Below are 26,438 nucleotides of genomic sequence, written 5' to 3'. Positions count from 1 at the left end.
ACCTCCCAGCGCTTCCCGCCCAGCCGCTGCCAAACGGCTGTTTGGTGGCATTAGCACGCTCCGGAAGGAGGTGGGGGGGTGGGAATTTGGCGCACTCAGAGGAGGAAGTGGGGAAGAGGCGGGGATTTGAGGAAGGAGCTGGAATGGGGGTGGGGCCGGAGGTGGCGGCGGGGGGAAGGTTTGAGCACCAGGGGAAAGAGGGGAAGTCAGTGCCGATGAAGAGCTGAGTGAAGGGGTAGGTTTGTGGTTAAGTCTCTGGGCTGGGACTCGGGATTGCCATTCATAGAATCATAGAATATCAGGGTTGGAAGGGACCCCAGAAGGTCATCTAGTCCAACCCCCTGCTCAAAGCAGGACCAAGTCCCAGTTAAATCATCCTAGCCAGGGCTTTGTCAAGCCTGACCTTAAAAACCTCTAAGGAAGGAGATTCTACCACCTCCCTAGGTAACGCATTCCAGTGTTTCACCACCCTCTTAGTGAAAAAGTTTTTCCTAATATCCAATCTAAACCTCCCCCATTGCAACTTGAGACCATTACTCCTCGTTCTGTCATCTGCTACCATTGAGAACAGTCTAGAGCCATCCTCTTTGAAACCCCCTTTCAGGTAGTTGAAAGCAGCTATCAAATCCCCCCTCATTCTTCTCTTCTGCAGACTAAACAATCCCAGCTCCCTCAGCCTCTCCTCATAAGTCATGTGCTCTAGACCCCTAATCATTTTTGTTGCCCTTCGCTGTACTCTTTCCAATTTATCCACATCCTTCTTGTAGTGTGGGGCCCAAAACTGGACACAGTACTCCAGATGAGGCCTCACCAGTGTCGAATAGAGGGGAACGATCACGTCCCTCGATCTGCTCGCTATGCCCCTACTTATACATCCCAAAATGCCATTGGCCTTCTTGGCAACAAGGGCACACTGCTGACTCATATCCAGCTTCTCGTCCACTGTCACCCCTAGGTCCTTTTCCGCAAAACTGCTGCCGAGCCATTCGGTCCCTAGTCTGTAGCGGTGCATTGGATTCTTCCATCCTAAGTGCAGGACCCTGCACTTATCCTTATTGAACCTCATTAGATTTCTTTTGGCCCAATCTTCCAATTTGTCTAGGTCCTTCTGTATCCTATCCCTCCCCTCCAGCGTATCTACCACTCCTCCCAGTTTAGTATCATCCGCAAATTTGCTGAGAGTGCAATCCACACCATCCTCCAGATCATTTATGAAGATATTGAACAAAACGGGCCCCAGGACCGACCCCTGGGGCACTCCACTTGACACCGGCTGCCAACTAGACATGGAGCCATTGATCACTACCCGTTGAGCCCGACAATCTAGCCAGCTTTCTACCCACCTTATAGTGCATTCATCCAGCCCAAACTTCCTTAACTTGCTGACAAGAATGCTGTGGGAGACCGTGTCAAAAGCTTTGCTAAAGTCAAGAAACAATACATCCACTGCTTTCCCTTCATCCACAGAACCAGTAATCTCATCATAAAAGGCGATTAGATTAGTCAGGCATGACCTTCCCTTGGTGAATCCATGCTGACTGTTCCTGATCACTTTCCTCTCCTCTAAGTGTTTCAGGATTGATTCTTTGAGGACCTGCTCCATGATTTTTCCAGGGACTGAGGTGAGGCTGACCGGCCTGTAGTTCCCAGGATTCTCCTTCTTCCCTTTTTTAAAGATGGGCACTACATTAGCCTTTTTCCAGTCATCCGGGACTTCCCCCGTTCGCCACGAGTTTTCAAAGATAATGGCCAAGGGCTCTGCAATCACAGCCGCCAATTCCCTCAGCACTCTCGGATGCAATTCGTCCGGCCCCATGGACTTGTGCACGTCCAGCTTTTCTAAATAGTCCCTAACCACCTCTATCTCTACAGAGGGCTGGCCATCTCTTCCCCATTTTGTGATGCCCAGCACAGCAGTCTGGGAGCTGACCTTGTTAGTGAAAACAGAGGCAAAAAAAGCATTGAGTACATTAGCTTTTTCCACATCCTCTGTCACTAGCTTGCCTCCCTCATTCAGTAAGGGGCCCACACTTTCCTTGGCTTTCTTCTTGTTGCCAACATACCTGAAGAAACCCTTCTTGTTACTCTTGACATCTCTTGCTAGCTGCAGCTCCAGGTGCGATTTGGCCCTCCTGATATCTTTCCTACATGCCCGAGCAATATTTTTATACTCTTCCCTGGTCATATGTCCAACCTTCCACTTCTTGTAAGCTTCTTTTTTATGTTTAAGATCCGCTAAGATTTCACCATTAAGCCAAGCTGGTCGCCTGCCATATTTACTATTCTTTCGACTCATCGGGATGGTTTGTCCCTGTAACCTCAACAGGGATTCCTTGAAATACAGCCAGCTCTCCTGGACTCCCTTCCCTTTCATGTTAGTCCCCCAGGGGATCCTGGCCATCTGTTCCCTGAGGGAGTCAAAGTCTGCTTTCCTGAAGTCCTTGGAAACAAGCAGGGAGTTTCATGTCATAAGCTTGGGCAAACCACTTAGTCTCGCCTCTCAGCTGCAATGGGGCTAATAATACTTTTGCTCGCCCATTCTTTGTCTGTCTTGACTATTTAGCATGTAAGCTCTTTAGGGCAGCGGTTGTCTCAGTATGTGTGTACACTGCCTGGCACCGTGGGACCTTGCTCTTAGTCAGGGGTGTCAGGTGGACCTGGTTGGGCATTACCCCATGAAACGTTTTTCATAGACTCATAGGACTGGAAGGGATGTTGAGAGGTCATCTAATCCAGTCCCCTGCATGCATGGCAGGACTAAGTATTATCTAGACTGTTCCTGACAGGTGTTCATAGAAGATTAGGATTGGAAGAGACCTCAGGAGGTCATCTAGTCCAAGCCCCTGCTCAAAGCAGGACCAACACCAACTAAATTATCCCAGCCAGGGCTTTGTCTAGCTGGGCCTTAAAAACCTCTAAGGATGGAGCTTCCACCACCTCCCTAGGTAACCCATTCCAGTGCTTCACCACCCTCCTAGTGAAATAGTGTTTCCTAATATCCAAAAGAGACCTCCCCCACTGCAACTTGAGTCCATTGCTCCTTGTTCTGTCATCTGCCACCCCTGTTTGTCTAACCTGTTCTTAAAAATCCCCAGTGACGGAGATTCCACAACCTCCCTAGGCAATTTATTCCAGTGCTTCACCACCCTGACAGTTAGGACATTTTTCCTAATGTCCAAGCTAAACCGCCCTTGCTGCAATTTAAGCCCATTGCATCTTGTCCTAGCCTCAGAGGTTAACGCGAACCATTTTTCTCCCTCCTTGTAACAACTTGTACTTGAAAATTGTTATCACGTCCCCTCTCAGGTGTGTCTTTTCCAGACTAAACACATTTTTTTTCAATCATCCCCCCTAGGTCATGTTTTCTAGACCTTTAATCATTTTTGTTGCTCTTCTCTGGACTTTCTCCAGTTTGTCCACATCTTTCCTGAAATGTGGCCCCCAGAACTGGACACAATACTCCAGCTGAGGCCTAATCAGTGTGGAGTAGAGCGGAAGAATGACTTCTTGTGTCTTGCTTACAACTCTGCTGCAAAGACATCCCAGAATGCTGTTCCCTTTTTTTTGTATCAGAACACGCCGTTCTGTTGCAACTGAAATTGTTTGTGGGAAAGGGCCAGGTGTGACACCTTTCTTTTGACTAAAACAAAGTTGAAACCAAAGCTTTTAAACTGTCAATATTTTGTTTCACCATTTTTCTAAACCAAGTCTGGATTTCTGGTTCAAAAGGATGTTTTGTTGAGAGCCTTAAGCTAATTAGAGAAAACAAAACAAACAAACAAATCAAAATATACAAACAAATGGTTGCAATTGAAAACAAAATGTTTTGATTGCCCAGAACCAAAATAAATAAAATTGGCCTTTTTGGTTTGCAGCTATTTTCAGGATTTTGGTTTGTCACCCTGTCACTTTTCTATATGGTAGAAATGTTCATGAGAGAGGAAAACAGGTTCCCATGCAGCTCTCCCTTTGCAGGGGCTAACATCATAAATGTAATAATGAATAACAACAAAAGCACATGGAATATGTACAAACTTGGGCACTCAGCAACCAAGGGTTAAAGAATCTGGCCCTAGAATTGGCCTCTGTTTTGTACTAAATAAACACTTGGCTACTATTAGTTTTCTCTCTTCTACTCACAAGAGCCCAAGCATTAAGGGGGGCAAACAGATTCTGATTTCAAGTCTAATATATCATGCCTGGTGTAATGCCACTGAAAGCAATGGGGTTAGTGGATCTGGCCCAATCTGCAGTGAGGGAAACTGAGGCAGAGGTTAAGGATGCAAGTTTTCAAAAGCGGCCACAGTTTTTGAGTAAATAACCTAAGACATTTGGCTTCTGATTTTCACCAGGGCTGAGTGCCTTTAACTCCAACTGCAATGAATGGGAGCTCAGCACAGCTGGAAAGTTGGGGTGTGAACCCAAAATCAGTGGCTACCTCTGAAAATTTTGACCAAAACGACTTGTCCAAGGTCACACAGAATTGGTGATAGAGCTGGGGATAGCACCCAGCTGTCCTCACTCCCAGCCCCATCCTCTATTAGACTTTCTGCCTCCATGTGGCTAGATGGGATGACTTTTGCTAACATCAGCGCCCAACTTGCATCTGCAAAATATGTGCAGGGATGCATTCCCTGTATGTGCTTTTGTATGCAATTACCGGCCCTTGTTTTTGCATGTGCAAGGATCAGATTGCCCTTTCTGTAGGCCAAGGATTGTACATGGCAAATAATACGCACTGCCTTTTACCAGGGGGAATTTTTTTTCATTTTAATTAAATCGACTGAGGAAGCCAAGACACAGACAGAAAGAGACCAATAACAAGACTGTAAATAGTTTAGAAAAAGAAAAGAAAAAAAAAAAGAAAAGAAAACCAATTGACAGAGAGGTAAATGCTGGGTGGAGCTGTTCAAGGGAGGAGGAAGAAGAGGCAAGCCTTCACGTCAGCTCCAGGATCACTGTCAGGGTGAGCATCAAAATTAGTCGAAAGCCGTTGTGGCTGGTCACTGAACCTAGACAAAACAAGGAAGGGTTAGAGTTAGAGATGTGGTGACCAATGGTGTCCTGTAGTTATATGCAAACTAAGAGACTGTTTCTCTCTATAGCACCAGGCATGGTGATTCAGATCACAGTCATGCTGCTGTAAATCTGGAGTAACTCCACTGATTTCAGTGACATTAATCTGGATTCCCACCAATGCTAATGGAGTTTAATATTCATTACTTATATTATGGTAGTAGCTGGAGGCCGCAGCTGAGATCGGGGTCCCATTGTGGTTTACAATCACATGGCAAGAGACGCTTTCGGCCCTAAAGAGCCTGCAGTCTGAATAGCCAAGACAAAGGGTGGGAGAACAGAGGTATTGGTATCCCCATTTCGGGGACGGTGAAACTGAGGCACTGAGTGACCTGTCTGAGGTCACACAGGGAATGTGCGATATTGCCAGGAACTGATCCTAGCTCTCCCAAATCCCAGTCCAGTCCCTTAAACATAAGATCATCCTTTCTAGTAGTGGTTGGTTCAAGATCAAAATCTGGCCCAGAGCCCTGCCCTGAGGTGCTGACATGCCAAGATATGATAGTTGCAAAATGGTTGTAAGTGATACACAGCTGTAACTTGTGCTGATTTCTGATTTGGCATTCACTGGGTGTGCCAAACCAGTGCAGTTTAAACACTGTGGGAGAGGAGGTGTCTGTGCCATAGGAAAACCAGTGGAGGGTGTAAGGTAATGCAGAATCCTTGCCAACACTTTAATATACCCTGCACCATCCCCAGGGCTTCCAGGGCCAAATTCAGCAGTGTCAGAACTAGGCACAACCCTTATTGGGGCAAATTCTCTGCTGGCATAAAAAGCTGCATGTAGAGTTGGCCGGAAAATGCTTTTCTCGACTCTTGAGAATTTTCAAAAAAAAAGTTCCCATCCTGAACTTTGATGAAAAGTCAAAAATCTTAAACATGTTCCCAAACCGAAAATCCAAAACCGTTTTCGGGCCAGATCAATCAAATCGTCTTCTTTAGATAATTTTGAAATATTCCATTTCAGTTTTGACCTTATTTTTGGGTTATTTTTCTGCTATAAATTAAAATATCAAAATGAAAAGTAGTTTTGAACTGGAAAATGAAACTTTTTGTTTAGAAAATGTCAAAACACGTCCCATTTTGACAACTTCAACCCCCCTTTTTTTTCCATTTTTTTTTTCAAAGCAGGAGTTTTGTTGAAACCGAACCTGTACTGCCAACAATGCCTTGGGATAGGGCCTGAACACTACAGCAGAAAGCAGTGTAAGGATTGCTAGAAAGGGCAGGCTCAGGGCTGGAATACCGCAGATTGCTGTGAGAATGGAGGAGAGCTGATTCAGGAATGATTTTTTTCCCCCTTGTGAAAAATCTGAATGAAAACCAAACATATTCATTTTCTGAGAAATTTTACAACTTTTCATCCAGAAAAAAACTCCAAAATTGATTCCCCCTCCCGCCCTCAATTTTTGGGTCTTGTTTTTTTCAGTGAGAACCTGAAAAAGTAATTGACAAAATGGAATTTGGTTTTTTGTTCTGTCAAAAATTACTTTTTTTCATTGGAAAAAAGTTTAGATGAATTTTTTTTGACCAGCTTAAGTGATGATGGTGAAAACAAACTTCTTTGTCTATATAGAGGAACAATAATCATAGTCAGCATAGTTTGTCCTGCTGCTTATTGACTGCTAGGTGATTAGTAACACTACGGATCATAATATAAACTGTCAGAAAACGTTTGGTTCCTTGGGGCATGGAAGATTCTTGGCCAGAAGACTAAGCACACAGTTTTATCTGTGCATGGCCTCCTAAGAACATGAGGTGTTCAGTTCTAACTCAGAAATTAGCTGTAATTTATGATGAAATGCAGCATAGGATCCAAACTTACCATTTGAGTCCTCTGTTCCTCTTGGAATATTTGGGTTTTCTAATTAAAACAAAATATACACAGATACTAATTAGAATTAGATGCTAATTTCAGATGGGATAACATCAAAAGGAGCTTTTAAGTGCACATTTATCTCGTGGGATACAGAAAGCTAATGTCTCTTTCACACCACTGTTGCACTCTGCCTTTCTTGATAACAAGGGTCAATCAATGATCGGTGCCTAGTGAAGTGGGAAACCCTAAAAAGGGTGATCTTGGGCAGCTCTGACTCTTTGGATTTCCTTTCATTGCTGAGTTTCATCAGCAGGAACAGAATCTCATCTCTCTAGCTGCTCCTGACTGCGGGTCAGAGAGGAATTGAGGTCGGATTTTTTTACTCAAAGTTTTTGCCTCTTTCTCATTGCTAGACCCTTTCTACTCTCCATACCGCTGGGAGGACAATGGCTAACATTGATTCTCTATTTGTGGTCTCTCAGCAGCCCAATGTATGAAAAAGATAGCTCTGTCCCTCTCTGCAAAAATGTTAAAAAATGTGTTTTCAGTTGATCCTAAATGATTTTTTTCCCCCCAGAACTGGCAGAGAACCAAAATAATCAGTTATTGTCCCATATGCATTATAAACAACTCCCACAAATGTCACTTCTTGATCATAAATTTTTCAGGACAGGGACCCTGGGCTAGTTATTTGAGCCATAAAATAAATAATATTAATGATTATTCTCAGCTAAGGGCCTGAAATGTGCTGCTGGCAAACGTTCATACAATCAAAATGCCAGTCACACATGAAATCGCAAACAGCAAATGACAAGGCAATATGGACAGGCCAAAGGGAAAGCCAGTTTCTATTTGGTCAGCAGTAGTGAGGACATTGTGAAGAAGCTTTGCAGATGACGCTAAACTGGGAGGAGAGGTAGATACACTGGAGGGTAGGGATAGGATACAGAGGGACCTAGACAAATTAGAGGATTGGGCCAAAAGAAATCTGATAAGGTTCAACAAGGACAAGTGCAGAGTCCTGCACTTAGGACAGAAGAATCCCATGCACCGCTATAGACTAGGGACCGAATGGCTAGGCAGCAGTTCTGCAGAAAAGGCCTAGGGGCTACAGTGGACGAGAAACTGGATATGAGTCAACAGTGTTAACAAGAAGGCCAATGGCATTTTGGGCTGTATAAGTAGGGGCATTGCCAGCAGATCGAGGGATGTGATCGTTCCCCACTATTTGACATTGGTGAGGCCTCAGCTGGAGTACTGTGTCCAGTTTTGGGCCACACACTATAAGAAGGATGTGAAAAAATTGGAAAACGTCCGGCGGAGGGCAACAAAAATGATTAGGGGGCTGGAACACATGATTTATGAGGAGAGGCTCAGGGAACTGGGATTGTTTAGTCTGCAGAAGAGAAGAATGAGGGGGCATTTGATAGCTGCTTTCAACTACCTGAAAGGGGGCTCCAAAGAGGCTGGATCTAGACTGTTCTCAGTGATAGCAGATGACAGAACAAGGAGTGATGGTCTCAAGTTGCAGTAGGGGAGGTTTAGGTTGGATATTAGGAAAAACTTTTTCACTAGGAGGGTGGTGAAGCACTGGAATGCGTTACCTAGGGAGGTGGTGGAATCTCCTTCTTTTGCGGTTTTTAAGGTCAGGCTTGACAAAACCCTGGCTGGGATGATTTAGTTGGGGATTGGTCCTGCTTTGAGCAGGGGGTTGGACTAGATGACCTCCTGAGGTCTCTTCCAACCCTGATATTCTATGATTCTAAGCTGGAGTAACGTGGGACAGAGGAGGATTCTTCCCAAGGGTATAAACCGTACCAAACACTATAAGCCTGGTGTGGGTGTCTGTAGACCCCAGTGGGTTCTGAGCAGTACAGCGATACATTGAACCGTTTAACTCAGCTGGCACTCTTTCCAGGACCAACTCCTTCCCATCATGCTCAGCGCTGCCATCCAGGAGCCTGCTCCCAACACGGGTCCAGGTGAACAAGGGCTCGGGGAAGACTTCATTCTGCAGCCAAGATGAGGAAAACAGCTTTAAATACATGGGTTATTTTAATAAAACAGAGTCATTTTCATGACTGCAACCTCTGCTGACCTAACACAGAGTTAATTACTGGCATTGCAGATAGCACCTTTCCTCCTCCCAAAGATCCATGGAGTCAGATATTAAGGCCAGAAGGAACCGTTAGATCTTCTAATCCAAGGGTTCCCAAATGGTGATACATGTATCCCATGTGATAGCTGAGCTTGATGTACCAGCCAGTCACCTTATACCAATTTTTTAAGGAGGAGCTACATGGACCAGGAAAGTTTGGGAACTATTGATAGTCTGACCTCAAAGATGGCAGAGAACTTCACAGATCCTCCAGGTGACAGCCTGGATTGCCCCGAGTCACCCCTGAAATGCTAGTGCTCACTACTTAAGGTACGTCTACACTGCAATAAAAAACCCCTGTAGCACCGACTCTCAGAACCCAGGTCAATTGACTTAGGCATGTGGGGCTCAGGCTGGGGCTACACATTTCAGTGTAGACATCTGGGCTCAGGCTGGAATCTAGGCTTGGTGACCCACCCCATTCACAAGGTTTCAGAGCCTGGGCTCCAACCCATGCCCGAGCCTAAAAGTCTACACTGCAATTGTTAGCCCTGCAGCTCTGCGAACCCAAGTCAGCTGACCTGAGCCAGCGGTGACTGGGCCATGGGTCTTTTATTGCAGTGTAGATGTACCTTTAAAGGCTCTATGGCATGAATAAATTAATTAGCATGGTTAGATTTTAGCTTGCTTAGCTGTGTTAGCCTTGTAAAAACAACACATGCAGGCGCAGATACAAAGGTATGAAGTAGATCTCAAATCCTCCACAAGTCATTTACCGTTAAAGGAATCAGATTAAAAACTCAGCAGGCAGCAGGCTGGATGCACAGACAGAGGCTGGTTCTACAGTGCTTTGCAACTTGAGTCTGTGCAAAACACGAGACAGGTGGATATGAAATGCTACCACCCACAAGAGGAAGATCTGGGGGGCACTTTACAACTCCTTTGCACAAATGAGAAGGGCTGCTCAAGGTGTCAGGCCCTAGAGAATCTGTCCCATAACAACAAAATACTAGAGCTTAACTCTTATCTGCTCCAGGAAAAAAGTTGTGTTCATAACTCGGATCATCTAACGTGGTAACTAACAAGCTAAAATCCTAGCGAAGGCAAGGCAGACTATAATTATTGTAGGTGTTAGCAGGTCAAGGCATTGCCCCGACCTGCCAATGTGTGTTAGAACTACAAACTGCCTTCTCTTCTAGGGTGAGCAGATAGCAAGTGTAAAAAATCAGGACGGAGGTAGGAGGTAATAGGTGCCTATATAAAAAAAATATATATAAAATCGGGACATCTGGTCTCCCTAGTCTCTTCACTAGGACTTTCTCTTGTGTTAGCTAAAAGGAGTTAAGAACACATCTTGTTTCCTCGTTAAGAGATCCCATAAAAGGCACATATTTAGTCTATAGAGAGAGCACCCACCTCTAAGTCGCAAGCTAGGTTCATAATTACTGCGTTGTTCATTTACAGAATAAATACGCCAGGCCAAAAAGTGTGGGCATTTGTTTAGTGAAGTGATTTCTATTAGAGAAAACTCCAAGTGACAACAAATCAATTTCGAACTGGGAGACAAAAGAGCCAATTTCAAGAGTTGAGGGTGTAATTGAGCATGCAAAATCCATGAGGAGGAACTGCACGCCTTATTTACGTGTGTAGTTAGTATAAGTGGACATGCACCTCAAGGAACTCTGCAAGCCAACTGCCATATCCACCTGTATGTACAATTCCCCGCTTTGCATGTGCAATTGCAGAACCTGCAAACAAAATTAGTGGCTCAGTTGAGCGTCTGACTGCTGGGGGGGGGGGGGGGAAATCAAATCCTAAAGTCAAACTAAACTAAACCAACCCATTCTCCCCACCCCTAATCCGCTCCTTTGCCAGTTTTCATAAATCTGCTGCATAGGGAGATGTGTTACCATCTGTCCGTGCAACAGAAACCAGACCCTACTGAGCTAGGAGGATAAAAAAACCTGCAGACCTGAAAACCATGCACCAAGATCCGAACTGTGTCTCCAACTCGGGCTCTCGTTGGGGTCATCATAATTTTGGGGCCCTTGGGAGCCACTGCAGAGAAACAGGAGGGGAAAGAGAATGGACGTCAGCAGAGCATTGAATCCCCAACTTAGACAAACACTGCCATAGTGAGGAGCCCATATAGGTTAATAGTCATACCTTGAATAGTCATTTAGGTGGTATAGTACCATAAGGCAAAGTGTGGGATCAATGCCTAGATGATATAGTAGCTATAAAAAATGCCTACGAGAGTGACAGAGGGATAGACAGCTGTCTACGTGATTGATAGACAGATACCTTCATGATTGATAGATGGATAGACAGTTGTCAAGATGACTGATAGATGCCTACAAGACGGCTAGACAGACAGATGCCTGCGTGAGTGATATATGGATAGACAGGTACTCGAATGCTCAGGCTCCTGCTCAGGCCTGCTTGGTGAGCAGTGGTTTTTTTTTTAAATAACATATTTATTTAAATTAGATTCTTACTAAAGCAAATCAAATGTTTCTTACAGCATTAGAGGTTAATACAAAAAAAGTTTTAATTAAAATTTTTTTTAAAAAAAGGGAAAACCTCCATATTTTGTTACCAAAGCCCAACATACAAGGAGTCACCCATTCACTCCTACAGTCAAGTCCATGTGGCATTTAAGACAGAAAAGAGACTCGTTAAGAATGACTGCAGGGTTCCCATTGAAATCAATGGAAAAACTCCCACTGATTTCCACAGGGGTAGGATTGAGCCCTTAAATAATTCCACAGATAAATCACTATTTAGCCCCACTGTTTATTGTTCTTTCCTCTGGTTCCTTTTTTTTCTCTCCTCTTTTCTGACCTGTTGGAGTGGCGATACCACGAATCCCCCATACAATCGCTCTCACGCTGCTACGTTCAGAGTGAGGCCAGGCAGACAGCATCATTTTAGACAGGACTAGGCTCTCTGCAAGCTGCCCCCATGCTACCCCACCCATGCCGCCCCCCCGAGAACACTGCCAGCAGCTCTCAGCCCCCCTTATTATGTTTAATTCCTCCTTCTGCCGCCCTTTGTTTGCATAGATGTCAGATTCTGCTGCAGGAGGCTCTGCATAAAATTGGTATAGTGCCCCCCCTTCAGCCCAATGACCACCCCCTCCTTCCAAAGTTGTCTGCTTTTCATTTGTAGTGGCTCTAAAATGCTGGTTAGTTATTCAAATAACCAAGTGCCAGGTAGTTGGCCGCTGAAGGGAAGCCGTGACCCCATGCACACGGTGACTGTTGCTCGGCGGAGGTAATGGGCTTTGCATGCTCCTTAGCATCTTACGGTGGGTGGCACTCGGTGCGTGACATGAGGCCATGTGCCAAAAAAGAGAAGGGATGAAGCCAAAGGTTCAGCTGGAAAGGCTGCCCGTGCCATTGCCATGGCAATGCCATGACAACTTTGCCTCCTCCTCCCAGCTCGTACTGGCTGGGGCGTTCTTGGGTCGAGACGAAGCCGCTGAGCGGAGGCCTCATTGGTGCTGGGGAACTGGCTGGCGGAGTGAGTGGACGTCACTGATGCTTTGCCCTACCTTTGCCTCCTGTCACAAGCCTGCCTGGCCCATTCGGTCACTCTGACAGCTCGCCTTGCAGGATGGGGTGAGCGTCGCTTGGAGAAGGGGCACGTCTTCTGGCCTCTTGATCCCTGGGTGGGAAATGCACACGGCCATCTGTAGAGGAGGGGGCTAGCTTGTGCCAACATCAATAGCTGCCCTCCCACAGCGAGGAACATCCCTGCCTCTTGCTTTGGAAGGACAGCAGTGGTATGTGGGCCCTGGAGGGTAGGAAACTCTTCAGCCCTGAGCCAGGAGGGCTGGGGAGTTGTAACCTCGTTCTGGATAAGTGCTCTGCTTCCAGGAATTAGGCCATGGCCCACTGGCTACTCAGTACTGGTAGGGTTCGAAGGCCCAGAACCTCAAAGGTATCAAAGCACTGAACCCCCATCGATTTCAGAAAGAGTTAAGAGCATATATATTGTTGCAGATCGGGGCCTAAATGCATCCCAAGTCCAAGAGGCCGCTGGGTAGTTTCATAAACTGAACATCAAACTCAAGCTCTGGAGACTCACGCCCCATCCGCCTGACTCTCACTGAGCTGAGGTCTTGCAGCCAAGTTCCCCACCCATTAGGCTCCTCTCTTCAGCCCTGCATTTTCCCAGCACTGCCACCTGCTCTAGTCTGGTGCCCCCTACCCAGCTTGAATGAGTCACAAAACTCGGACAGGGTTGATTCCATCCAGCAGGGGGCAGCATATCATAGCCCAAAATATTCCAAAGCAGCCTCTGATTTTGGGGCCTCAGTTTCTTCTGGCTGCCTGACTTGAGCTCCCCCCGACTCCCAGGAGAGTTCTGGGTGTTCCGCTCAAGATTTCTCAGTCTGGGCCCCCCACCCCCCAAACTGTGGCACTCCGCATCAGAGCCCCACGTTTCGACAATTTTGGTCTCCACCTGACACCCTCCCCCCCCCCCCCGCTGACAAGACACCCCATGTGAGCTCTTCTCTTCCCATGGCCACTCCATGCTTGCTCCTATCTCTTGCCAGCCCTAACAGCTAGGGCTTGAGCCTGGGATTTGAACAAGGCTCTCCCACTTGGGGGACATGATATACCCACCCGGCTGGAGAATGGCCTTTGCCATGCGGCACCTCAAACTAGCCATTGCTCTGATCTTTCACTGGCAGGGACCCACGTGGCCTCTGAGACACTCTGGAGAGAGGACGTCATCCCTGGGTGCATCGGAGCCGCTCCTGAGAAATGCATGGAAAGCAGATGGGAAAACGTGTGTGTGTCTCTCTATGTGCCTCAAGAAAAACAATACATAGCAACAGCTAGGACAGCTGTGCCAGTTGGGCCCATCTAGTTGAATCCATAGGAAAGACAACTCAGTGGCCAGTCAGCAAATGACGATGCACACAGTGCTGAGGGAGAGAGAGCGCTTGTCCTGAAGTCTCCATTTGCCCGGGAGAGTTTTCTGTGGCAAAGGGGCTTAAAAGCGCCTTGGGAAATAGGTGCCAGGTCTCACATGGGCCAACTGTGTTGCATTTCTCAAACTCACCATCCACCCAGACGGGGCTGGCCAAGTCACACCACCATGCCATAAGCACAGGCGATGAGGACCATGCCCCTTCCCCAGTGCAAATACCTCTCTTGCCCAGTGAAGGTACTCTCCACCCTGCAGAACCTCAGCCACCCTCTTCTCCAACCTCCTCTCCAGTACAGGTCCCCCCACATCCGGATTCCGGTGTTGTTTGGCAGTTGGATTTGCAGAGCTCTGAGCCAGACCTCCTTGTTCTCTGGAAGCCACAGGTGTGCCAAGTTCATGAAGTAACTTTTCTCTCCTTGTCGCTAGCAGGGCTGGGATTTCCGGCACCGTGTCCCCTGCATCCCCACGTCTGCAAAGCCCAAATCAATTCTCTTCCAGGAGACAACAGAGGAGCATTCTACAAGGCATCGCTCTGAATAAATCAGAGCTGGGGAGTGGCGCACACCTTGCCTGGCATGTTCCCTCTGATCGCTTCTGGCAGCAAATTTATTTTAAACACGGCCTTTAAATATAAATATCACCATGAGGGGGCTGCCTGGGGACAGTAGGGCCTTCATCAGCAGGCGAGGTGGGGAGGGCTGGCAGCAGGCTCTGCTGAAGGGGACCTGGTGCATATCCGCAGGCAGTTCACCAGCACGTGAACCTCTTCTCTCTCACACTGTGGGGGACCTCTTCTCTCTGACACTGTGGATGGAACCCGGGTTGTGGCTGCCCCTTTAAGTCCAGCATGGACCTTGTGGTGCCTGGTAGTGTATTGGCCCCGTCAGTTGATGCACAAACATATATGCCAGGTAGCGAATTGTCCCATTGTCCCCACTGGCTCCGCAGCTGGAGAATCACAAGCCCTTAAGGCATACCATCCTGAGCCTGGTTTCAGAGTAGCAGCCGTGTTAGTCTGTATTTGCAAAAAGAAAAGGAGTACTTGTGGCACCTTAGAGACTAACAAATTTATTAGAGCATAAGCTTTCGTGCCACAAGTACTCCTTTTCTTCATCCTGAACCTGTGGGATGTAGTAGACTTATAGGCCAGTGAACCCTGTAGCTGTGCAGGGCCTCTAGTGCTTCACCACCTTCCTAATGAAAAAGTTTTTCCTAATATCCAACCTAAACCTCCCGCACTGCAACTTGAGACCATTACTCCTCGTTCTGTCATCTGCTCCCACTAAGAACAGTCTAGATCCATCCTCTTTGGAACCCCCTTTCAGGTAGATGAAAGCAGCTATCAAATCCCCCCTCATTCTTCTCTTCTGCAGACTAAACAATCCCAGTTCCCTCAGCCTCTCCTCATAAGTCATGTGCTCCAGTCCCCTAATCATTTTTGTTGCCCTCCGCTGGACGCTTTCCAATTTTTCCACATCCTTCATGTAGTGTGGGGCCCACAGTACTACAGATGAGGCTTCACTGATGTCAAATAGCGGGGAACGATCACGTCCCTCGATCTGCTGGCAATGCCCCTACTTATACAGCCCAAAACGCCGTTACCCTTCTTGTTAACAAGGGCACACTGTTGACTCATATCCAGTTTCTCGTCCACTGTAGCCCTAGGTCCTTTTCTGCAGAACTGCTGCCTAGCCATTCGGTCCCTAGTCTGTAACGATGCGTGGGATTCTTCTGTCCTAAGAGCAGGACTCTGCACTTGTCCTTGTTGAACCTCATCAGATTTCTTTTGGCCCAATCCTCTAATTTGTCTAGGTCCCTCTGTATCCTATCCCTACCCTCCAGTGTATCTACCTCTCCTCCCAGTTTAGAGTCATCTGCAAACTTGCTGAGGGTGCAATCTACACCATCCTCCAGATCATTAATGAAGATATTGAACAAAACCGGCCCCAGGACCGACCCTTGGGGCGCTTGATACTGGCTGCCAACTAGACATTGAGCCATTGATCCCTGCCCAGTATCTATGTTATTTGAATATATATACGAACACTAGGATGGCTGTCCTCTCACTTCCATCCATACACAGCAGGATTAATGCCATCATTCACACTAGAGTTACACAGTATAAAAATGAGAAAACAAATGGGCCTGATACATTTGCTCTGAATCCGCCACTCTGCATTTCAGCCAGCAGGGCGGCAGCAATTGCTCCATTAGCGTAACAATCCCTGATAGACAACCCCTAGGTTGGGGCTCTCTGCTTCTTCTGAGATGCCCCAGTCACACAGCAGCTCCAAACCAGCATTGACATGACAGGACCTCATTGCTGGCCTCAGAAAGTAGCCAGGTTGTGCAACACATTCCAGCTCAACCCAGAGCCTTCAGACTGGGTCTTTTAAAGAGCCGAATTCTGCCTTTCCCTCATATAGGGCTGGATTGGCACCTTGCCATCTGCCCTGAGTAAGGGGCAACACAGAGTCGGGCTGCCTCAAGGGCCGGGGCTCAGATTTTGAATCCGAACCAACCTCTGTTTCCTGCTCCATGGGGGAAACAAGCTATGCCAGCCCTTTTCCTGGCACAGCCCTGCTGACTCCACTCCCCTGTCCACTTCTGCAGGAGGGGGCACAGCAGCCGGGACTGGCACTGGAGGTAGCTCATGCAGAGCTCCTTCCACCCCACCCCATAATTCCCCTCAGCAGGCACATGGCATTAGGGGGTGGCACACTGAGCATCGCTATGCAGAGATTCCCCAGGGGTCAGTCCTGAGATATGACTCCCTTTCCTCCATGGGCCCAATGGAGATTTCACTCCCTTGGGATCCCAAGCCCTTTTCTCTCCACTGGCCTGTGGTTCTTTAGGTATGCAGCCGTGTTGTACCCTCAGCTCACCGTGTACTTATCAGACCCCCATCACAGCAGTATCTGAGCACTTTCTACTCTTTAACATATTTTTTCTTCCAACACCCCTGTGAGGCAGGGCAGGGCTAGTTACCCCATGTTATAGATGGGGAACTGAGGCACGGAGAGACTGAGTGACTGGCCCAAGGTCACGCTGGCGGCCTGTGATAAAGCAGGGACTTGAACACAGACTGCCCACGTTCCAAGCAAGTGCCCTAACCACTGGGCCATGATCCCTGAGCTGTGTCACATAACTAGGGCCCTACCAAATTCACGGTCCATTTTGGTCAATTTCACGGTCATAGGAGTTTAAAAATAGTAAATTTCATGATTTCAGCGATTTACATCTGAAATGTCACCATGTTGTAATTGTAGGGGTTCTAACCCAAAAAGGAGTTGGGGGGCGGGGTTTACAAAGTGATTGTAGCGGGGGGGTTGCGGTATTGCTACCCTTACTTCTGCACTGCTGCTGCTCGTGCCGGTGCTGGGCGGCTGGAGAGCAGCGGCTGCTGGCCGGGAGCCCAGCTCTGAAGGCAGAGCCGCCACCAGCAGCAGCGCAGAGGAAGGGTGGCCTGGTGTGGTGTTGCCACCCTTATTTCTACGCGGCTGCCTGCAGAGCTGGACCCTCAGTCAGCAGAAGCCAGGATAGTACCATTATTGCCACCCTTACTTCTGTGCTGCTGCTGGCAGGGCACCTCCTTCAGAGCCGGGCACCTGGCCAACAGCTCCTGCTCTCCAGCCACCCAGCTCCAAAGGCAGCGCAGAAGTAAGGGTGGCAATACTGCAACCCCCCCCTAAAATAACCTTGTGATCCCCCCGCAACTCCCTTTTGAGTCAGAACCCCCAGTTTGAGAAACACTGGTCTCCTCCCGTGAAATCTCTGTAGTATAAGGTAAAAGCACACAAAAGACCAGATTTCACGGGGGGAGACCAGATTTCACAGTCCATGACACGTTTTTCGTGGCTGTGAATTTGGTAGGGCCCGACACATAACCCTGGGAAGAGGGTACATCAGTGCTGGCCTGCGATGGCAGCTTTCAGAACCCAGAACCGTGGAGCCTTGGAACGAAATGGGTAGGAGGGGGATTAGTCTCTTCACAGATGACAAATGAAAAAACTGCACAGTGCCACCCTCCTCCTTGCCCCCAGTCCCATCAGCTAAGAACAAGGGGCCAGTCGTGACAGTGATGGCAGGCAGATAAAAGCAAAGGTTTCTTCACGCCAGCGGGATGCTCAGTAGAGTCAGATACTGTGGCTGGGTATAATAAAGAAGCTGGCTAATTTTTATGTGCATTAATAAACACTGGGGCAGTTGTTATGCCTGTTAATAAAGAGCTAATCAGATGTTATGCTTCAGGGTGTGAGCAGATCATGTGTGGGGCTGAGGAAGGACACGGAGGCCTAGACACCCCGTATCTCCTCACTGCACAGCCGGCCGGGTGTAGGGAGCATAGGTGCACCCCCACGGAGAGAGACTAGATGGCCAGCTAGTTCTTCACCAATCCACCTGTTTCTGAGCACTGTTGGTTGGATGGTATCCTTTTGCTGCTACAGCGTAAGTCTCTTCCCCTTGAGTAGAAGCAGCTTCCTCTGTGGCTGTTAGCAGTTGAAAGCCTATGACACACCAGTGTGGGGCTCAGATGCCAGCCAGCAGAGGGCGCTGGTGCACACACACCAGCCAGGGGGTGACACACCCATGACGGAATACAGGTGGGTTAGGCGATGGCAGGATGGGTGATCTCCCCTTGCAGGGCCAGCGTGTTTGCCATGCAGCCAAACACAAGGGGAGCTGGGATTTCTTAGCGTTGCCAAGGGCAGCTGCTGCATCTGGGCAGAGATCAGCTGGGACACACGGGCCAGAAACCATGAATCACTGAGATATCATCAGCGCTTCTTGAAACCTGCTCCCCTATTAATAAGCATGAGAGCGAGTCACTCATTAGCCAGCTCTGGCCTTCAGAGACAGCGGGCGTTGGTGAGCTAATGAGGTAGAGAGTCCCACCCCGGCCACAGCCTGACGGGCGGTTAATTGCCTGTGACGGCCTGACATGACGTCCTCCGGTAACAGGGAAAAGTGGCGGCGGGTTATTTGCCTCCTCATCCATCTTCTCAGAATCCACCTGTGTCCCTTGATTCCCCACTGCTCAGAAGCACCCCTCTGGCTCCATCCTCTACCCCCCCTGCCCCCCCAGAGCTGTGAGCTGAGCCAGGGCTCCTTAAGGCACAGCGGCAGGAGGGCTCCCTTCCAGGTACACGTGCAGCAGCAGGAAGGAACGCACAGCAGCCATCTGGCCATGCTCCCCACAGTGAGGGCCCTGGCTCGCTCTGTGCCACAGCTGCCCCGGTGCTTGGCACAACTGTCTCATCTCTTTAGCTCACCTGAGCTTGCTTGGCTCAGCACAAGCTCCTGCCATTTGGGTTCTGGGCTCCTCCCAGAGCTGGGGGAGCGCCGAGGACGAGCGAGGCAAAATGTGTCGGCTGAAATGGTTTTCGGGATAAAATGAAGAATCGGCGACACCAAACTGCTTCTCTAATTTGTGTCGGTTTCGACAAATTACTCGAACTGGAAAAAAACACCCTCAAATTGTTGTGACTTTTTGGGTTCAAAATGATGCTTTGTTTTGAAGTGTCTATCAATTTTAATTAATGGTTTAAAGAAAAACATTAAAAACCACTCAACGTTGGAACAAAACCATTTTTTTTTCTTTTCCAGATTACAAAAATGTTTAAAAAATAAAATCTTTTTTTCAGTTCCATCCAAATGGATTTTGGTTTTTTTTTCAGATTTTTCGGCGTTATCAGCAAAGTAAAAATGCCGTTATTGGCCCAGTTGTGCTCAGGAAAGGGAGGTTGCTAAGTGCTCCTACCCCTGCTGAAGAGAGGATGTTGCCTGGCTGGGGGAGCAGCCAGCAGTTCAAAGACAGGATGCCACCGGCAACCCGGCTATGAAGGACCAATGTCAGCTCCATGTGCAAAGCCCGTCTGCCTGAGGAGCAGGGCTGGCCTAGCGAACACTCTGGCATGGGGTGAGGGCACATGCTGTATGCCTGGGAAAGGGCTCCAGGGGAATTTCCAGATGGAAGTTCTCAGATTGGTTCCAGCTGGCAACTTGACTCAGGAAGAGAGCAATGGAGCTACTGGGGTGATGGGAACTCCAACCAGAGGCGTCTGATGGAGCCTACTGGAATTTCCAACACGACGACTGTCCAGGAAACACTTGGTGAGGGGAAATAGCCAACTTCTGCCTCCATGCATGGAGACATTGGTCACCTGCAAGATGCAACAGTGTGGGAAACATCTGTCCTTCAATCTCTCAGCGTGATCTATCAGTAGGGGGTGGCTACGCGGGCAGCAGCCGCCAAGCTCCCAGTACTGCACTGTTAGGCTAGTTGCTCTGGAGCAGACAGCTGTAAAAGTCAAGCTGGATCTTTGATCTGTTGCCAGCACAAGGTCAGAGAGTGCCAGTCCCGACACAGGCTCCAGCCACAGCCAATCCAACACGCTCACCCCCTCCGCTCCACTCTGACTCTGCAGAGAAAGACACAACTTCCGTAGAGCAGACCAGGTGCTTAGCTGATGTATATGAGCTTAGCCCCAGTGTTCTTATAACACTGAAGGTGACAGCACCGGAAGAGCCACCATCATAGGCTGCCTTTCTCCTGTGGGCTGTTTGTAGGAGGGGACAGCACAAGGCAAAGCACAGGTTTGTCACATATGCCAGTAGATTAGCCACGGAGATGCCCAAATGCTACCATTTGCTGGTGTAGGGTTTGATTCTCAGACCCTGCCTTTTGGCTCACAAGTGGCCAGGGACTGAGACCCTGAGCCCCCAGGACTGTGGGCAGGTGTAAGTGTTGCTGGATGGTTTATGGGTGCCCTCCCAAAGATGGGCCTGAGCTGCAAAACTCAGATCTGCAGCCAAGCGTCCCCAATGTTCAGGGACAGGTTCTAGTTTAGCTGCAGGCCTGACTCCTTTGGGGAACACTGGGCTCACTACTGGAGACTGAGTGACAGCTAGAGGGCTGGGATCTCTGTGTGTGGGAGGATGGGATGGGAGGAGCAGAGAGCACCAGCAGAAGCTTTTGCGTGTCCCAAGCTCGCACTCATGAACACAGCTCCCCCTTGGCGCAGTCCGGATCTGTCCTAACAAATCCCGCAGGTGTCCTAACAAATCCCGTTGTGCACTGACCAGCAGGGAGGTGGGGCAGGCATGGGATGAGATCTGCTTCCAAACTTTCATTTTGCTGAGCTTCATTCTCCACAGATGCAAACAACCTCCTCAGCAGCAGCTGTTTCTGCCTGGTCCCTCTTGCTCATCGTGATGCCACTTCCTGATCTCAAGCCAGGCGCCATCAACAGGATGATCAAGTCCATCGGCTCCTCTTGCTGTTTGAGGGGGATGTTCCTCTGCCAGGCCTGTTCAAGCTGCTAGCCGGATGGTTTCAGACAGGAGAGCTCCACCGTTTCCTTCCACTACACGGGCTCTGGGCCCTTTGATGACAATCGGTCTCAGGGGTTGGGAGGAGAAGAGCAACGGAACCTGGCTCTATAGGAACTTCCTGACACAAGGTCTGGATTTCAGGCTGGTGAGGAACTCTAAAGCTTTGGTGTCCGGGAGCAGATTTGGGTCAGTCCGTCTTACATGGATTCCAGTGGCTATGCCTGTCTCTCCCCTTGTTAATAGTTCATCTGGATAGATCCCTGGACTTCTGTTCCAGCAGAGTGGTGGAATAGGCTTTATCATGGAGAACAGGGGTACCTTCCGCACGTCCTCTCTCTTTCCTGCTGCTTCTAATCTTGGCTGTGCATTAATTCATGCTGACTTTACCCACCTGTTGCAATGCAAATCTGGCCGTGTTACTCCTGCCCTTGGGCTGAGGAGAAATGCCTTTATGTGTATGTAGGGGAGAGGAGGCACCTACAGGTCTTAGGTACTCAGAGCAGAACAAATCTTGGAGGAGGAGAAAGGCAGACACACAGTGCTTCTCAGAGAACTAGTGATGAGTTTGTCCCAAGGTTTGGGGAGAACCAGAGTTGGGAAGTGCCTGATCCAAAGCCCACTGAAGTTAACAGAAAGACTGCCACTGATTTCAGGGCGTTTGAGTTCAGGCCTCGGAAAAGTTTGGCCAGGGCCACTCACTGGTTTGAATCTAATCCAGGATTTGGCAGGGACAGAAAGCTGTTACCATCTGATAACTCAATGATGATCTATGAGCAATGAGTTTGGGGCCCTCTGTTCAGTGCTTAGGGAACCCACAGATCCTGCTCCTCAACAATCTCAGTTCAAAATTTTACCCCAGCACCAACATTATTGGGGCTAACGTACATGCGTGGCCCGTGCTGGAAGAACAGGAGAAAGGTGCACTGGCATAGCTGCATCAACCATGGCTGTTTGCTTTTGAGAGCACCATGGAAATTCCCTCCCTCCAACAGTTAGAGGGGAAGAAATTAGGACTTCAAATCAGGACTCTCCTTTACACAGCACCATTACCAAGACAGTCTCGCCCCGTACACCTCCAGTCAGGTAGAGGTTGCACATATTGCCACCAATCAATGCGGAGCATCTCCCCTGTTAATTATTCACTCCCTTGTTCATTCTTCAGGGGAACTGTGAAAGCCTCTCCTTGTCCTTCTCTGGTTCTCAGCACCCTGGGCTGACAGAACATGTTGGAAAGTCAGCCAGGCAGGTGTCAGTTTTCGACGGAGCAGCTTGCCGTGCCTGGTGGAAATTCTTATGGGGTGTTGGGTAGTATTGCCCATCCCGCTGCGCTGGCAGAGATGCAATGAGCCAACATTTAGCACCTCTGAGGTTATGCTTGTTGAAGCAAAGGGAGCTCCAGTTGGCAGTCTCACTTCCTCTTTTTTACCTGTTTGGCAACACTTGCTTTCCGAGGCCTGCAAATGGTACGGGGGTTTCTGGAATGCCTGCCATCTCGGTCATCAGCAGGGACTGAAAAATATCTGATTTTTTTCCACACAAAAAATCAAAATCCAACTTTTTTGGGGGGGTAAACATTTTTGATTTTCTAAAACTGAGCATTTCTAACCAAAAGCGAAACATTTTTACCGAAAATATGTTTGGTTTTCAAATTTTCAAAAAACAGCTGGTTTTTTTTGGGTTTTTTTTGTTCATCTGTCTGTTTTTGCTGTTGAAAAATCTGAAAATTTTCAGGATAAGATGCTGTAAAAGTTCCCAGGAAAAACAATTAGCATTTTTTTTGGCCAGTTCTACTGAGGCTAATTCTCACAGGAGTCTGGTAACTTGGACTCCGAGCTGAAAATTTACAACAGCACTGAAAGCTCAGATGAACAATCCGCTTCATAGAATCATGGACGATCAGGGTTGGAAGAGACCTCAGGAGGTCATCTAGTCCAACCCCCTGCTCAAAGCAGGACCAGCACCAACTAAATCATCCCAGCCAGGGCTTTGTCAAGCCTGACCTTAAAAACTTCTAAGGAAGGAGATTCCACCACCTCCCTAGGGAACCCATTCCAGTGCTTCACCACCCTCCTAGTGAAAAAGTTTTTCCTAATATTCAACCTAAACCTCCCCCACTGCAACTTGACACCATTGCTCCTTGATCTGTCATCTAGTACCACTGAGAACAGTCTAGATCCATCCTCTTTGGAACCCCACTTCAGGTAGTTGAAGGCTGCTATCAAATTCCTCACTCCTCTCTTCCGCAGAGTAAACAAGACCAGTTCCCTCAGCTGCTCCTTGTAAGTCATGTGCCCCAGCCCCCTAATCATTTTAGTTGCCCTCCGCTGGACTCTTTCCAATTTGTCCACATCCTTTCTGTAGTGGGGGGCCCAAAACTGGATGCAATACTCCAGATGTGGCCTCACCAGTGCCAAATAGAGGGGAATAATCACTTCTCTCGATCTGCTGGCAATGCTCCTCCTAATGCAGCCCAATATGCCGTTAGCCTTCTTGGCAACAAGGGCGCACTGCTGACTCATATTCAGCTTCCCGTCCACTGTAATCCCCAGGTCCTTTTCTGCAGAACTGCTGCTTAGCCAGTTGGTCCCCATCCTGTAGCGGTGCATGGGATTCTTCTGTCCTAAGTGCAGGACTCTGCACTTGTCCTTGTTGAACCTCATCAGATTTCTTTTGGCCCAGTCCTCTAATTTGTCTAGGTCACTCTGGACCCTATCCCTACCCTCCAGCATATCTACCTCTCCCCCCAAGCTTAGTGTCATCTGCGAACTTGCTGAGGGTGCAATCCATCCCATCATCCAGGTCATTAATAAAAAATGTTGAACAAAACCAGCCCCAGGACTGACCCCTGGGGCACTCCGCTTGATACTGGCTGCCAACTAGACATCAAGCCATTGATCACTACCATTGAGCCTGACATTCTAGCCAGCTTTCTATCCACCTTATAGTCCATTCATCCAATTCATACTTTTTTAACTTGCTGGGAAGAATTCTGTGGGAGACCATATCAAAAACTTTGCTAAAGTCAGCTATATCATGTCCACCGCTTCCCCATATCCACAGAGCCAGTTATCTCATCACAGAAGGCAATCAGGTTGGTCAGGCATGACTTGCCCTGAGTGAATCCATGTTGACTGTTCCTGGTCACCTTCCTCTTCTCCAAGTGCTTCAAAATGGTTTCCTTGAGGACCTGCTCCATGATTTTTCCAGGGACTGAGGTGAAGCTGACTGGCCTGTAGTTCCTCGGGTTCTCCTTCTTCCCTTTTTTAAACATGGGCACTATATTTGCCTTATTCCAATCATCCAGGATCTCCCCTGATCGCCACGAGTTTTCAAAGATAATGGCCAATGCCTCTGCAATCACATCAGCCAACTCCCTCAGCACCCTAGGATGCATTAGATCTGGCCCCATGGACTTGTGCACGTCCAGCTTTTCTAAATAGTCCTTAACCTGTTCTTTCACCGCCGAGGACTGCTGACCTCCTCCCCATACTTCTCTCAGCATCCCTGAGTCATCTGAACATGGCTTCTGCTCTGGCTTGCAAACCACATGGCTGGTTATCTCCCAGAATTCTTACACATGCACCAATCCAGTCAGGCCTTGTCCTCAGCATCAGGGATATTTACCCCTTCTACAGATCCGGGGTCTGCCATGGATTAGGGAGTCTCATTCCCCAAAGGGGGGGCTGCAACACTGCAATCTGAAGGGACATGAGATGTGCGGTGAGGGTTGCGTAGTGAAAAATACTCTCAGCGCACAGGGAGACCAATGGGCAGGTTAAGTCCTGCCTCCCCTCTAAGCTACTTCATTTAACAATCACACAGTGACCTTTTCATTGTGCAGTGCGTCTGCTGAATGGGATTTTCTATATTTTTTTGCGCCAGCGAGAGGAAAGAGATAATTAATCTTGGGTGCTGGAACCTGAAAAATTAATGAGGGTGGCTTTAATCCCCTCTGGGCTGAAAAATAATGGACTGAGAGGAGCAGCTTTTGCCGTCTGATATGCTTGGAGAAAACAGCAAGGATGCAAGATGCTTCCCCTCTTCTTCCTTTTGACGTGTTGGGGCTGTTTTGGAGGGCTCTCATTGAAGAGTGAGTTGCTTTACAAGGGGGGAAGGAGCCACTTTCATATAGTCAGCACGATTTGGAGCCTTGTTAGTTCCAGCGTTAGTTGCTAAAGACAACTGAGAGCTGAAGATTCCCTGCCTCTCTCCCATAATTTCCTTGTTATACCTGAGTTTTCCGCTATGGAGACAGGAATGTGTCAGGAAAGAGGGGTACAGTCAGCCGAGGGTAGGAAGGGGGAAATGGATGGCTCAGCTGATTGGTTAAGAAACCCTTTGATTCTGCAGCAGCTGATTTGAATCAAGCCCAGATAGTGCTGAAGGAACATTGTTACCCTCTGATGACTGTGATGGGTGCAATGAGTTTCGGGGAGAGGGGCTCTCTTTCTGGTTCCTGAGGGCCACATCACAAAAAACCAAACTTTCCTCTCTAGCTGGCCGGTGCGAATGGATCTGCCTGTTGGCTCCCTCAGCAGACATGGACTCAGGACAGCCTTCTCCCCCAGCGTGGGGCACACTTACAGGGTTAGCACAGAGGGTGGTTGGGCTGTTGCTGGCCATGCTGTGCCCGCTCTAGGGACAGAGCAGGACTCCAGGGCTGACTCAGCCACCATGCAGGAGGGTGAAGTCTGTGCCGGAGAGGGTGCCTTGAGCGGAAAGGCTAGAAGACCCACTGGAGGATGTGGCTACACTGATGAGTCTGGGCAGCACTTTCAGTGCCAATCCCCCTCTTCCTTTGCATGTATGGCCGGGACCCCTTCATAGCATCCCAGGGCTTGCTTGTTTAACCCTGGAGTGCAGCTCTTTAAATGCACACTGGGCGGGAGGGGAAGATTTGCTTTGGCTCCTATTGGATAAGGGCTGTTTTGGTATCCAGAGCCCTGGGCAGAGGAATGTCTATGAACTGAAATAAAACAAGTAACTTAAATGATGCTGAGTCCATTAAAGGTCAATGGATTCTTGCCCATGAAGCAAAGAGCCTTCAACTGGCACCAGACAGAGGTGCTCTGGCAAAGACTGGGGGAAAGGGACGAGCTTTGAAGGACAGCAAACTGGCTCCATCCATCACAGCAAGGGCAGATCTAGATGGGAGGATCCCTTGCC

At 48.4% G+C, this 26,438-nt stretch overlaps 1 protein-coding gene across 1 annotated transcript in view; it reads right to left on the bottom strand.

Moving 5' to 3' along the window:
- Positions 1-4,749: 4,749 nt before the first annotated feature.
- The window catches only part of IGSF21 (immunoglobin superfamily member 21), a 273,045-nt gene continuing 251,356 nt past the window's right edge, over positions 4,750-26,438 (bottom strand). Inside the window, exons 7-10 of the mRNA XM_038376831.1 lie at positions 10,966-11,051; positions 8,714-8,906; positions 6,902-6,940; positions 4,750-5,012 (exon numbers count right to left, since the gene is read on the bottom strand). Of these exons, the coding sequence (XP_038232759.1) occupies positions 4,939-5,012; positions 6,902-6,940; positions 8,714-8,906; positions 10,966-11,051 (392 nt within the window). The 3' untranslated portion in view covers positions 4,750-4,938. The remainder of the gene's footprint in view (positions 5,013-6,901; positions 6,941-8,713; positions 8,907-10,965; positions 11,052-26,438) is intronic.

Source organism: Dermochelys coriacea, chromosome 18 (genome assembly GCF_009764565.3).
Source record: "Dermochelys coriacea isolate rDerCor1 chromosome 18, rDerCor1.pri.v4, whole genome shotgun sequence".
Classification (NCBI taxonomy): domain Eukaryota; kingdom Metazoa; phylum Chordata; order Testudines; family Dermochelyidae; genus Dermochelys; species Dermochelys coriacea.
The sequence above is the reverse complement of the archived record's forward strand: the minus strand, read 5'-3'. Positions and strand labels throughout refer to the sequence as shown.